Raw genomic sequence first — 13,320 nt, 5'->3', positions numbered from 1 at the left:
TTTCCATTGCCTGTTTTTACCCTCCTGTAGACGACAACTTAAGAAATGACTTCATCTCTATGTTCGTTGTATTTACTGCACAGCAAGCAATTAAACTCAATGTTCTTAATTGAATAATTAATTTCGAGAATTAATTCAATAATTTTTATTTCAAAATGTAGATGCATACGAAACCACTGTGGCTCAATTGTCCTTGGCAGACAACTTCCGTCGATAGCGACGTTTTATTTCTGGGGTCGTCGCCGGTCAAAGATCGACAGTATAATAATAATTTTTTTTTTTTTAACAGATTGAAATGACATTTTCTGGTGTAAAATTTACGTTGTTGTTGTTTGTTGTGTTTTTCTCTTTTTAATTCTAGGAAGACGACAACTACCTAAGCTACGAAAGTTTCCCGGTGTTGTGTCGAGATGCCGCCTCCATCCTTCACCGCCATCCAAGAAGTATGTTTGCAAACAGACTTTTGACTGCTACCGTGAATGAAACCACTACACCTGTATTAGCATGGCCGGGTAGTACACTTATCGTGCGTGTATGTACGGAGCGTACAAACGCGTGTGCGACTGTATCGACCAAAAAAACGTCCTTGGAACTACCCTACTAGCTTCCAACACTACAATGTGAATGCGACCATTTGAACTTTAGTTTCTTCGCGTACATTATAATTTCAAACAATTTGCCCCTATACGACAGCTGTCGTCCTAAAAGTTGACAGGAACTTTTAATTTCACTAGGTTTGTTCTTGAATATAATAATATAATAATATGAGCCGCTTCTTTCTTTCTTTTATTTTTTCTTTTTCTTTTTTAAGACACTTTTTTTAAGTGGAATGCTACCCAGGCTAACTTTTCAGTTTCTCTTGAAGCACTACGATAACTGTACAATTCGTATCATAACAATTATTCTAAAACATTCAGTCTGAGTTCCTTAGCCTATCTTTATCTTCCTTTATATTGTTGTTTATTTTGAACTATATTCTCGTTGGGTGCCCCTGTTCAATATCGCCCTCATCTCTGGAATTTCCAGAGAAAATGCGAGTTGGATGGCAACAAGAAAGCTTATGCAGATTTGGGTCTGTAATTGAGTATGAGTGGGTTTACAGCCCTGGCAAGGTTGACTCCATCTTTTTAACTGTGGACAAACCTATTATTTTGCATGGCATACGCTTGTGTGGCTATCAAAATGAAAACTATTCATTACACCTCAGAATAAAGGATATCAGTTCCTCATCAGATATTGTCAGTCTTAAAAGGCATTTTCGTTCACAGAAGCTACTGTACAAATCAAGTCATTACTGGGGATTTGAGGTCTTGTTTGACCTTCCTGTTGTCATAGAAAATGGAATAAGGTACTCTGTTGATGCATATATTTCAGGTGCATTTTCATGGCGTGGACAGAGTGGTGTGAGTTCTCTTCAGTGTTCTGGAGTATGCTTTAAATTTGAAAACAGTGAAAAAAGTAACAATGGCACCAGTGTCAAGAAGGGACAATTTCCTGAATTCTTATTCTGCAAACAGTGACCTGTTCTCACTTTTGGCGAATGACCATCCTTAAGACCAGGAGATCTAAAGATGATGAAATATGGGAGACTGTCCCTTCAGTCATATCAGGACTTGTTAATCCTTTGTACAAGCAGCTTTTTTGCCTCAGTATACAAGGTGGTTGCATGCAGGGTTGCATCCATCCACTTTTTAATGTTAAGAGTACTTGAAGAGAGATTTATGTCTTGAGACAAATAAATGGGGCTATTTCACAGCATGAGTCTTTAATTCCAGGGTAGAGTGGGGGAAAGGGGGGGGGTGGGGTGAGGGGGTAGAGACATCACACCATTTCAAATATTGAGAGACTGATAACCAGTCACTTTCACTTTTATCTCTTACTTAACTGGAGAGACACAAAGAAAAGGGAAAGTCAATATTATGTTAACATTACTTTCAAGAAAGCAGAACATGCAGGTTATTAACTTGATAAGATCTGTATTAATTTTTATTGTTATACACCTGTCAATGTATATTTGTAAACCCCAATTTGGCTCAATTTCCCCGAGGTTAAGTGAGGATAATATTTTCAACAAATATAGCAAAACTCCCCACCCAGAGGCCTTTTCGTTTCATTAAGAATGTCAAAAACGGCCTGTCACATCTCCCTTCTGAGGAAACAGGATGTGTGACCTACAGTATGTCTCCATAAAAAGCATTGCTGCAAACAAATTCCTACTTCAAAAGTTTTCTTAACACTGTTATGGTAAACCGCTTTCTGCGTAATCTTTCAGAATGAGTGAAAGTATAAACACCTTTCATTAAACTTGTCTCCTGGGTCCGGTTCCTGAAAGGCTGATTAGTGTTAATCCAGGATTAAAATTTTGTTCTGTTTTTGTACTTGACATTCCTATGCATTGCTTAGGGTAACATTTTGTGTTATCATTACTGTATCTCGTAGTAACGGCTCAACAGTATTTTGAAACCTCGAGTTGCATGTTTTTAGACTTGAAAACCGTGCGTCAAATTTTGCTTAATCCGTGGGTTAAACTAAAGTATCTTTCGAGGAACCGGGCCCTGATACATTTGTTGCATTCATATATGAAAGACTTGGTGCTTCTATTAAATATTTCATTACAGTGGAACACTTCTATTCGAGGGACACCTCCATTCAGAGCACACAAAATTTGGTCCTGGAAAAATGTTCACATAACCTTTATATTTGTTACCTCTGTTGAAGGGACACCTCTATTCAGGGGAAAGGGGTTTTCTGGGTCCGGAAACCTGGGTTTAAGGTGATTCACTGGGTTTGCACTGTTCATCTCTTACTGCACAAAGATGGCCACCGCAAAAGAGAGTGTCTGAAGTAACATTATTAAAATGAAGTTGACTGAAGAGAAACGCTATTAGAATTTTCGCTTGTGGTTTTTCTTGCCGAAGTGAGACTCAGTGTGTTGGGAATGTGCATAACGTAAGCAGCACGCGTGTTGCTGAGTTTGACTTGCTCATGGACCTCATGATGGAGAACCTCGCCGAGTGGATGTTAAACTTGTACTTACTCACTTTGATTTTCATTTAAACGCTTTCTTTATCACATTGTGTCCTGTGATATCTCGATGTAAATCTGTAAAAACGGATTTTTTATTACTTTCTTTCCCCTTTCACATACATGCCATTTTGAATCTCGCTCCAGTCCTCTCTCAAAAATCGGAGAAAATTTGTTTGGTGCGCACTTTCTGCAGCTCTACGGCAAAAACGAGTACGGTGACCCCCATTTTTTATTTCATGATTTTGATAAGGACAGTGCTTCCTTTTGATGAGAAAAAAATTGGCACAAATCTATGTTCAGTTTTTTGGCAATTTTACTAAATTGTACGGATTGAGCTATCACGGGTCGAATAGCGCGTGTCCAATTTGAATCTACTTTGGAGCGTAAAGTAAAAACAAGGGCATTAAACAGGGGCGTAGCTAGGGGGGTCCTGGGGTGCCCGTGACCCCCCCTTGGTAGGCTTTCTTTTGACCAAACAACCTACAATATTCAGGTGGCGAAAACGCCATGACAACATCTTGGCCGTAATTAAGCCATTGTTGAAAAGTCCACTTTTTTAAAATTTGTTCTTTTGTAAAGTATTTTCGTCAACGGCTCTTGTTTCTAGTTAATATGGGCCTTCATGCCGCGATAATACGACTGAGCCCGCTGATACACGAGGGAGAGCAGCGGGTGAGTAGCCTCTGTGACCCCCCCTTTGAAAAATCCTGGCTACGCCCTTGTTAAAAGGCATTTTTCAGGTACGTAAGTGGATAAAAAATACATTAAAGTCAAATTCTGTGCGATACCACATGCATCACCGAAAAAATCTCTTCTTTTTGTCTACTTTTGGGCTGCGCGTGGTGTTTGTCAAAGGGTCCTAAATAGCCGTATTTGTCAGCATTGTGACGTCAAAACGAGCACGATGACCCATACTTTTTTTACTTTTTTTATCATCTTCATGACTTGTTACATCAGTGTACCAAGCTTCATCTACAATCCATGTTAGCTTCTTTTACTAAGGAATCACCTTAAGTTCCATTCAGGGGACACCTTAGCACTCAAAAAGTGACTGACCACTTAAATTGTTGCTTAGTTCAAGTGTACACTGGTCAAAATGCCAACAGCTTTCAAAACATGAACTATATCACTTAAATTGATGTACTGCATGCACTTGTGCGAATTCAACAAACAACAGTGGAGAGATAAGTTAATCATCTTTTTTTTTACATATTATCTCGCTTTTTCTCCTATTTTGTAACTGAGAAAAGGTAGCCCTGGGGATGACGTTGGGCCGATGCTACAAGCATTGTGGGGAGCGGGGGGGAGGGATCAGGGACCGCGGAGACCGTTTTAAAGTGGTAGGGCTAAAAATTCTGGCCAACATAAAAGAAACATTGAAGTGATAGTCGGTGTTGAGGAGGGCACTTCGCGGCGTTGCTAAAACGAGGGTAAGGGTAACACCAAGGGTGACGGTAAGGGTAAGGGTGAGGGTGAGTTTCAGAGTAATGTGAAAGCTTATGGAAACATAACTGTACCGATGATCATGCAAGTAATCGGCTCCTGTCATGCATCTATCATTCGTCCGTTCCTCTTACTGGTTTTGTTGCGCACAAAAAAGAAATTTTCTCACAGAAATTGCGTTCTTTTGCGGACAAAGCCCGTAGAAAAAAAAATCGGTCCAAGAGTTGAGGAAGACTGGAAATCGATGACCGGAAATTTGTCTGCTGATCTCCCTCCCCTGGTCTGACCTCAAAGTGCTCATATTACTCTACTCATGGAAACCAATTAGAGAGTAAACCTATCGTATGGTAATCACGTGACATGCAATCTTAGAACGTCCACAATCCCTCATTCCGAGTTGATATTTCTTGTGTGGTCGCTTTTCTCTTTCTTGAATATCAAGTATTATATTACACCAAACCTACATCAGTTTAACTGATGTACTAACTTGCTTATTAAATTTGATATTGTACGCAATATCAATTCATACCCCCAAAATATTCCGACAATCTTTCGAATAAGTTACATTTGGAGACGAGCAAACTGTACATCTAACACTTTCCCTTAAAAAAGGCAAATGTAGGGTCTTCAAACCGCGCCAAGTCCAAGACGTACGAATTGTAAAATTCATAGAAATATTGGTAATCAACATCATGATTGTTCGAGTATAAAGGAGACAATTTTTTTTTGAATTGCCACAACTTGAACTTCTCGCAATTGAAATTTTGTCATTCGATTAGTTATATTTTCCTTGTTTTTTCTTATAATAGCAATTCCTCACCCTAACCTCACCCCCACCCTTCAACTCACCCTCACCCCCACCCTCACCCTTACCCTTTTTGTTACCCTTACCCTTATTTTAGCAACGCCGGGGCACTACCAGTAACGATGACATTGTCAGTGCCGTATCCAGACGATAAGGGGGTAGGGAGGGGGGGGGCAGTCCCCCAAAACAATTTTTTCAGCCCTTTGGGCCTCAGTGTGGTCTAAAAACAAGGGGGGGGGGGGGGGCCTGGGCCCCCCAGGCCCCTCTCCTGGATCCGCCACTGATTGTGCAAGCTGCAACCTTTTATTTCCTGTAATAAACTCACAGGCATCCCAAACTCAGTGTGTAAGAGCACACGTTGAAAACTAAAACATCTGGTTATATTGCATAGTCTAGTGATTTATAGGGTTCATATGGGAAACGTAGAAATCTGAAAAAAAAACTGCCTTATGTAAGCTTTTAATATTGTGGAAATCGCTTTAAAAAGACACAAGGAAACAAAATATAGCACGGGAAGTTTGTTTTAATTTCTTTCTCTACAATAAGCTAAGATAAGGCAAATTTTCCTTAAACTTTTATATTTCCCATATGAAAAAGCCTATTAATTGACTGGTTTTTTCCACAAAAAGATCCACACTCCCCCAATGGATCCAGTCCCAATTTCTTGAGTCTATGTTAGTAACGCCTGTGAACCGCAGACGTATTTCCGGTCGTCGCTTCTCTCCCTCCGAAAAATAAAGCCAGAAAAACCGGATGGTCTCGCAGGCTAATGTCAGTCAGTAGTGTGGAAGTTTCACATTTGTTTCCATGTATTTTCAGGGGTCGTGGTGGCTCGCGGCTCGAGCTGTAGCGGATGTAGTGATTTCACTACTCCTCCTCAACCCAGAAGAAAAACTAGTCGAGGAGAAAGGTCCGCTGATCCAGGGGATGACGCCACGCCTGAAGCCGATTCTGAATGTTAGATTCGCCAACAAACTCACCAGGCAGCAAAAAATACCATTACCTCTGTGTTATGTAAGTTTACTTCGTGTTCCTTTTCTAACGTGTTGAGTCTGTCTTTCTTTGATAAAAGAGAATTTTTTCCTGTTATTATACTAATAGGGAGGGGGGGGGGGGCATATTAGTTACATTTCTACAATGAAATTGTTCTTGAGGTCAATATCAGCTAGTCTGACAAGTCACACATGAGGTCCTGATTACAACACTTTTAAAATCCGAGTTTGAAACGTCTTTTCAGCTTAAGTACTTCTGCTTATTCTTCTTCTTTGTGAGTCGTTTTTATCTTAACAAGTAGCTTTTTTATTTAGTCGAATAGTGGTCTATTATCAATGCTGCATTCTGATTGGTTGAGCTACTACTAGGCCATTTGTTATAGCCCACTAGTAGGGAAAAGTGCCGGCTTTGAAAACCAAAACAATGGCGGCTGAATCACGTTTTGCTAGCTAAAGTTGTTTTGTCTCGATATTTTTGACCAACTTGTTGGATTTTACTAAAAGAATTATTCCTCTCGCCCTCATGGCCTCTGAGTCAATAGCCAATTCAGCCTTTCAAATTTGCCTCATGGGCTATTGACTCAGAGCACAATTTTGGGCTCGAGGAATAATTGTTAACTATGAACGTTAATTTAAGGGATCGGATCAAGGCTTTTTTGGATTGAACATCTTCATATGCCTCAAGTTTCCAATGTAATCAGCTCTTCCCTAAATTATAAGACTTCTCAGAAGTCGGGGAGGGTGGAGACATATGCAGAGATAGCTGCTTCGCAACAATATCGGAGGAAAAAACACAACCGAATGAATTCACACTCAATTCTACAAGTATTGTATGGGCATAAAGAAAAGTACGAAAGATTAAGAGATCCAAATGTATGCAGCCAGTAACAAAACTGGGACCTGTTTTTCCAAAGTCCCGGTAATCTGCGGTAATTAACGGGCCTTGGGCCCATTTCTCGAAAGTCCCGGTAACTTTACGGGCTCGAAATCAAATATTCAAATCGAAATATAAAGAATAAGAGCGCTGGTCCTGGCTAGCAAACTACTCCATTTTGTTTCATTAACTGACAGTTTTGTCATGTTAGATGCAAAACTATTGAAACCTCGATCTTTAATGTAAACGGAGACAGCTTACCGGGCCCGTTAATCATCGGGACTTTCCAGAAACGGGCCCCTGGAAAGCTGTTGTTTACATTCAAAATAGATTTTTCAAAACTTTTGAAGATAACAGGACTAACCGATCCGTGGACAAGACAAAATGAACTGGTTGTAAGCTAGGATGCCTGCTTTTTCATTTCGAACCAAGAAAAGTTACCGGGACTGTCGAAAGACGTGTCCCTGGTCGACTTTCACGTCTCTTATTAAAACTAAAAAAATATACACGTCTGGTTATATCTATAATCACTTCCCCAAAAAAGCATTGCTAAACAATGTCTCTATATTTCTGACTAATTAGTGAAAAATGGGAAGCTGGATCTTTTTAAACGGAAGGATTAATGATTTCACAACTTACCCTAAGTGATCGATTAAGCTAATACGCACCTCACTTCGTTCTCTCTATATTCCCTTCAGTGTTTTACCTGTAGTTGAAAATGAGTGCCGCTCTCGTATAAGCGCCATGGTGCTTAATCAGTTATTTACAATAATCAATTTGATGTAGATGGACACAAAAACTTATTGTGGATAGAAAAATTTTCAAAAAACGACCAATAAAAAAAATACCATGATCTGAACTAGTCATCAAATAGAAATGATTACATGTAAATCTAACAAGTAAGCTATCTATTATTATATTCTACCCTTAAAATCATGTCAATATAAGTAACGTTTACTTTTCTGAAATTATAATCATCTTTAAATATGCATCATTTAGTACCTTAGATATACTATAGTAATCAGAGTGTAGACTTGTGTTAAGTAAAATAAAACAAAAACCAATGTTCATTAAAATAAAGATTAGTGCAAGGTCAGCTTCATCATTTTTATCTGTGGGAACTTAGGTAATAGGGTAGAGAAATCAGACTTCATAAACTCATGAAATTGCCTAGACCAGACACTAAACAGAGCTAAATTTTCTACCATTTAAAAGCTAAATTTTCTATTATTTAAATCATAAGGGTAATAATTGATTGTAGGGTGTTCATGAAATTGAACGTTGTACATGTATTAAAGATGTCTTCATCAACACAAAACTTCGTTATGGTCAAGATGATCCTCAAATTTCACGTGTCATAAAGGCTTCTGTGGTAGACCTTTCATTTACGTTCACCACGGTCTAGCCTGTTCCAGGCTCTCAGATAGTAGGGATGGCACGTGAGCTGGTGTAATTGTCCAGCTAAAGAACCCCTACACTAGCTTTAGGGCCTGTTTACATGGAGGTGGGGGACCCCAGGTAGGTGAGGTAGGTAACCCGCCTGCCCATATAATCTCTCACATCGTCACCCCACCCATCATGTAAATGTAATCAAATTAAAATGAGAGATTATATGGACAGGCAGGTCACCACACCAAAGCAAGTTATCTCACCTAGTAATTTGAAAATTGTAAAATCAACCCTGTTCAAATGAGTCGATTTTACAATTTTAAAATTAACATTAGGTAACTACGTTGCACAGGGATTTTATTCTTTTTTACTCAAGGTTACCTCACCTACTTGGGGTCCCACACCTCCATGTAAACAGAACCTAATTAGTCAGTGTGAAAACCCTAGATAATACTGAATAACTTTTAGAGTTCATTCATCAGTGAGGGAAATTTATTAGAACCGTACATTCACCACTTTACAATGTGAAGAAAACTGGGTGAGTTGACTTTCCCAAAGACTTCTGGGACTGCTACTAGGGACAGGGAGAAAAAAATGGCCAACAGCTGACTGGTGCATCCTGGTGCATCCAAAGCTAACTCTGCTCAGTAGCCTGAGAAAACAGACAACATTTTGCGACATCAGCAGCGGTTTCCCAGTGAAATGACATCTGAGAAACAAATGCAGAAATTCCATACTGATGATGCATACATACATACATACATACATGAACTTTATTAAAGTGTCAAGGTATTTAGCTAAAAGCTAATTGTGGACACTATAAATAAATGAAATGACTATAATATAAGATTAAATCAAGTATACATAAAAATATCAAAAATATATCATTAAAATATTATTAATATATAAAAATAACATTAATATATAAAATTATTACAGACAAACAGCAGCAGTATACGTAAAAATATTAAAAATATATCATTAAAATATCATTAATATATAAAAATAACATTAATGTATAAAATTATTACAGACAAACAGCAGGACAAGCAGGGAACAAACAAAGACAAACAAATAGATAGACAAAAAACAAAACAGACAATCAGATAGACAGACAAACAAACAGACAATATAAGACAAACATATAAGCAGCAGTCAAACATAAATACAAAATTCAGAAAGTTAAAAGTCTAGAAAATTTAAATTAGACGAATTAAATAGAGGATAGGGGAGCACACTCCCAATACACTGGGCAGCCAGACAACAGAAGCCACTATGAATACCTACCACTCTAAGATGATCATGCACAACAGCCACACGTACCATCCAGCAAGCCAAGCACATTGAGAGCACGCACCCCTCTCCTGAATGCCTGAAGACTGGTCTTACTGCATAGTTCCTGGCTTATCTTGCCCCATATGTGTGGGCCTTAATATCTGATACTGTGCTTGCCATACTTAACAGTATTATATCTTGGAACAGGAAAATCACCTCGTAAGTTAAAATGCTTATCTTGCTGAAAAATTATATTACATACATGCTCTGGAGCTAGTGAATTTTTAACCTTATACGTTAAAATTAGTATATCTTGTAGCCGTCTGTTCTCAAGACTAGAGAGTCTTCCCTTCTCTAGGAGTTCCTCATACGTAGCATTCCTATCATTATATACAGCACATAATTTCTGGCATCAGATGCTTTGCAAAAACGCCACACTATGTGACAATATGTTAAGTTAGGTAAAATTGCCAATTTGTACAAATTATTGTAACTTGGCTTCTCTGGGAATCATATTTCTAAGACGTACTAAAACACCAACTTTCTTACTTGCCTTTTTGCATATATCACTTATATGAGTACTAAAATTAAGTTCATCATCTAATGTTACTCCCAGTAACTTCAAGTCTGGTGATGATTTAATAACCTGTTCATCAATCTTGACATTGATAGATGGACTGTCCTCAGTTTTGTTCTTCCCGCCTAATAACATTAAAATTTAATTGTACTTGTCATAATTTCCCTTCAAAAAGTTATCTTTGTACCATTTTGATATAGTGTGCCTCCCATTAGTTAAAAATTGTTCCACGCAGTCAACTGAATACCCTTTACATACAACTGATGATCGTCAGCGTACATTGACAAGCTTGCATTATTTACTACATACATCATATCATTTTGAAAAATGTTCCACAGTAAGGGTCCAAATGATGACCCTTGAGGGCATCCTCTAACAGCATCCTTCCAACTGCTAGTGACTCCATTAAGTTTGACTCTGTTTTGTTGATTGGAAAAATATGATCTCATCAAGCTAAGTGATTCCTCTGAAAAGCCATATGCCTTAAGTTTATTTATCATGAGTGATGGATGTAGGGAATCAAATGTTTTACTCATGTCTGTTGAGAGTATTCCAATAAATTGCTTAGAAGCCACAGTTGGCTTCCAATCCTCAGTGAGTCTCAGCAAAGTACTGTAGTTTCACATCTATGCTTTTTCCTGTACGCAGATACGCAGGGATCGAGCTTGGAATCAAAATGATTATTCACTTGTATGCTCATCATAGACTCAAAAACCTTATCTACTATACTTAGCAATGTTTTTAGACGATAGTTTCTTTCATCCAACCGGTCATCCTTTTTGTGGACTGGGTTCCACTCTCCTTTCTTCCATGCTTCAGGCCATTCACCTTTCCTTATACACTTCTTAAAAAGCTTTGTTAAGGAATCTGCTATGCCACTTGATGCTAGCCTTAACATTCTAGGAGCCATAACCACAGGCCTTTCTGACATTTAGTTTCTCAAGGGCTAACTGAACTGAATTTAATTTTAAACTGCATCACTACCCAGATCTGGGTAGTGCTTCTGATTGGTCATGCCATGTGTGAAATTTGCCTCAACCAATCAGAAACACTACCCAGATCTGGGTGGTGACGTGCTATCAGTATGGAATTTCTGCGCTTGTTTCTCAGACGTCATTTCGTGGAGAAACCGTTGGTGACGTCTCAAAATGTTGTCTGTTTTCTCAGGCTATGCTCAGTTTCCCTCTCATTTTTTTAAAGCGGCAAATTTACCTATGTTAGCCAGAATTTCATGCCCTGCCAGGAGCACTTGACCTTCATGGCATAGTCTTACTCTAGGGTAAAAAGAATTTCAGGGAATTGGTCATTTGTCACTTTGTTGAATCTAAATGTTATTCCAGAACAATGGACATACTCCAAAGCATTTTGCCCACGCCATGAACATGAACCAGACAAGGAACTGGTGACCAGGTAATTACTATCCTTCTCTAGAGTTACTGGTTCATCAAACAAGACGTTGATGCCATAGAACCCCACACTTTTGTACTGAAACAGTTGGGAATAAAAGGTTCCTGTTTTCTTGGCAAGCAATGTGTTTGTTGACACATCTTTGACCATCAAAGTAACTACATGTTGTTCACTATTACAGCTAAAGATTTGGACACCCTGCATTTTGATGGCCTCATCCACAGACAGACACAGAGCATGTTCCTTTTCATGATCAGCTCCATATGCTCTCCAACCAAATTTCACAACAGACCCAAATCTTTGGCAATGTTTGAGACCACCAGTTCTTTTGATAGTTAAAAATCCCCTTGGAGGTGTACCGGAAGTGGACAAGAAATGTCTCATTAAATCATACACTTCATGGGGTACAAGAACTTCACTGGCAAGAATAACACTGGCAAACTCCTTTTCTTCCATTACAGGGAAACGAATGGCTGACAGTATTCCCTCACCAAGTAGTTTTCGTTTTGTTGCACCGTTAGTAACTAAACCCAGTCTTTCACACTGATGCAATGCCCACTTATCCACAGCTCTAAAAAGCTCAATCTCTTTAACAGTCAAAGAATCTCTTTGCACTAATTTTGCGAGTAGAGAGCGCTCAATTGTGAAAAATTCATCCGATTGGATCGCCACTTGTGTTTGCTCATCAATTATTTCCCAGCAACGATCTATGAGTAACCTATCTTGTTGGTGGCACCGCAGAACGTGATTAAGAACAGTAAACACATTTGACCCTTCTACAATTTGACGAAGATATTCATAACACTTGCTGACCAAGGACGGTATTATGTACTTTTCTGCTAAATAAAGCACTTGCAAAACATTGTTTCTGCTGAAAATGATTTCGTCACTGTACATGTAGCGAAACAACTCGAGCAAGGCATCGTATTCGCAGTCAGGTAAAACAATAACGTCTAAAGTCGACTCCGCCATTGAACCATTGAACATTGCGAGGAATACGGGACTGCCAATCGACAACACAAATCTGTGAGCTGGAATTTCTGTTGTGCTGTTGTGACACCCTGTTGTTACAAACTTCACGTCACTTAGAAGGCTGTTATTAAACATAAATTTGGTTCTCTCCCTGACCGTCGATCGTGCTGACTGCCAATTTTCTTCAGGATTCGACACTGCCATGCTTTCGTGGCGATAATTTGTGGAACGTCTGATGGAACCTCACATGACGCTTATATGAACCAATATACGGTACGCAGCTTAAACAGGTGGGAGTCGATAAAATCTGGAACATGGAACATTCCGGAACATACCGGAACATCCCGGAACATCCCATCCTCGGAGACCCAGGGGCAGATAAAGGGGGCGAGGGAAAGTCTAAACGGGCGGAAAATAAAGAAAAGTAAAGAACGACGAGAAGAGCCCCTGGGGACAATGTCTTACCAGACCAGTTCCCACGGTCGCTGCGTTCTGGCTTCTGATTGATGCCACAAAACTTGTGTTTTTCTGGCACCAATCAGAAGCCAGAACGGCGGCG

The 13,320-nt window shown here is 39.2% G+C and overlaps 1 protein-coding gene across 1 annotated transcript; it reads right to left on the bottom strand.

The window, feature by feature from the left end:
* Positions 1-11,651: 11,651 nt before the first annotated feature.
* Positions 11,652-12,965, bottom strand: LOC140922373 (BTB/POZ domain-containing protein 6-like). The gene has a single exon (XM_073372363.1). The coding sequence runs from the start codon at positions 12,963-12,965 to the stop codon at positions 11,652-11,654; it is 1,314 nt and encodes a 437-aa protein (XP_073228464.1).
* Positions 12,966-13,320: the final 355 nt, after the last annotated feature.

This window comes from Porites lutea, chromosome 13 (genome assembly GCF_958299795.1).
Source record: "Porites lutea chromosome 13, jaPorLute2.1, whole genome shotgun sequence".
NCBI lineage: Eukaryota > Metazoa > Cnidaria > Anthozoa > Scleractinia > Poritidae > Porites > Porites lutea.
This window is presented reverse-complemented; position numbering and strand designations above follow the sequence as displayed.

Excerpts from the sequence above, each read along its gene's own strand:
- LOC140922373 (XM_073372363.1), bottom strand. The coding sequence starts at position 12,965 with ATGGCAGTGTCGAATCCTGAAGAAAATTGGCAGTCAGCACGATCGACG.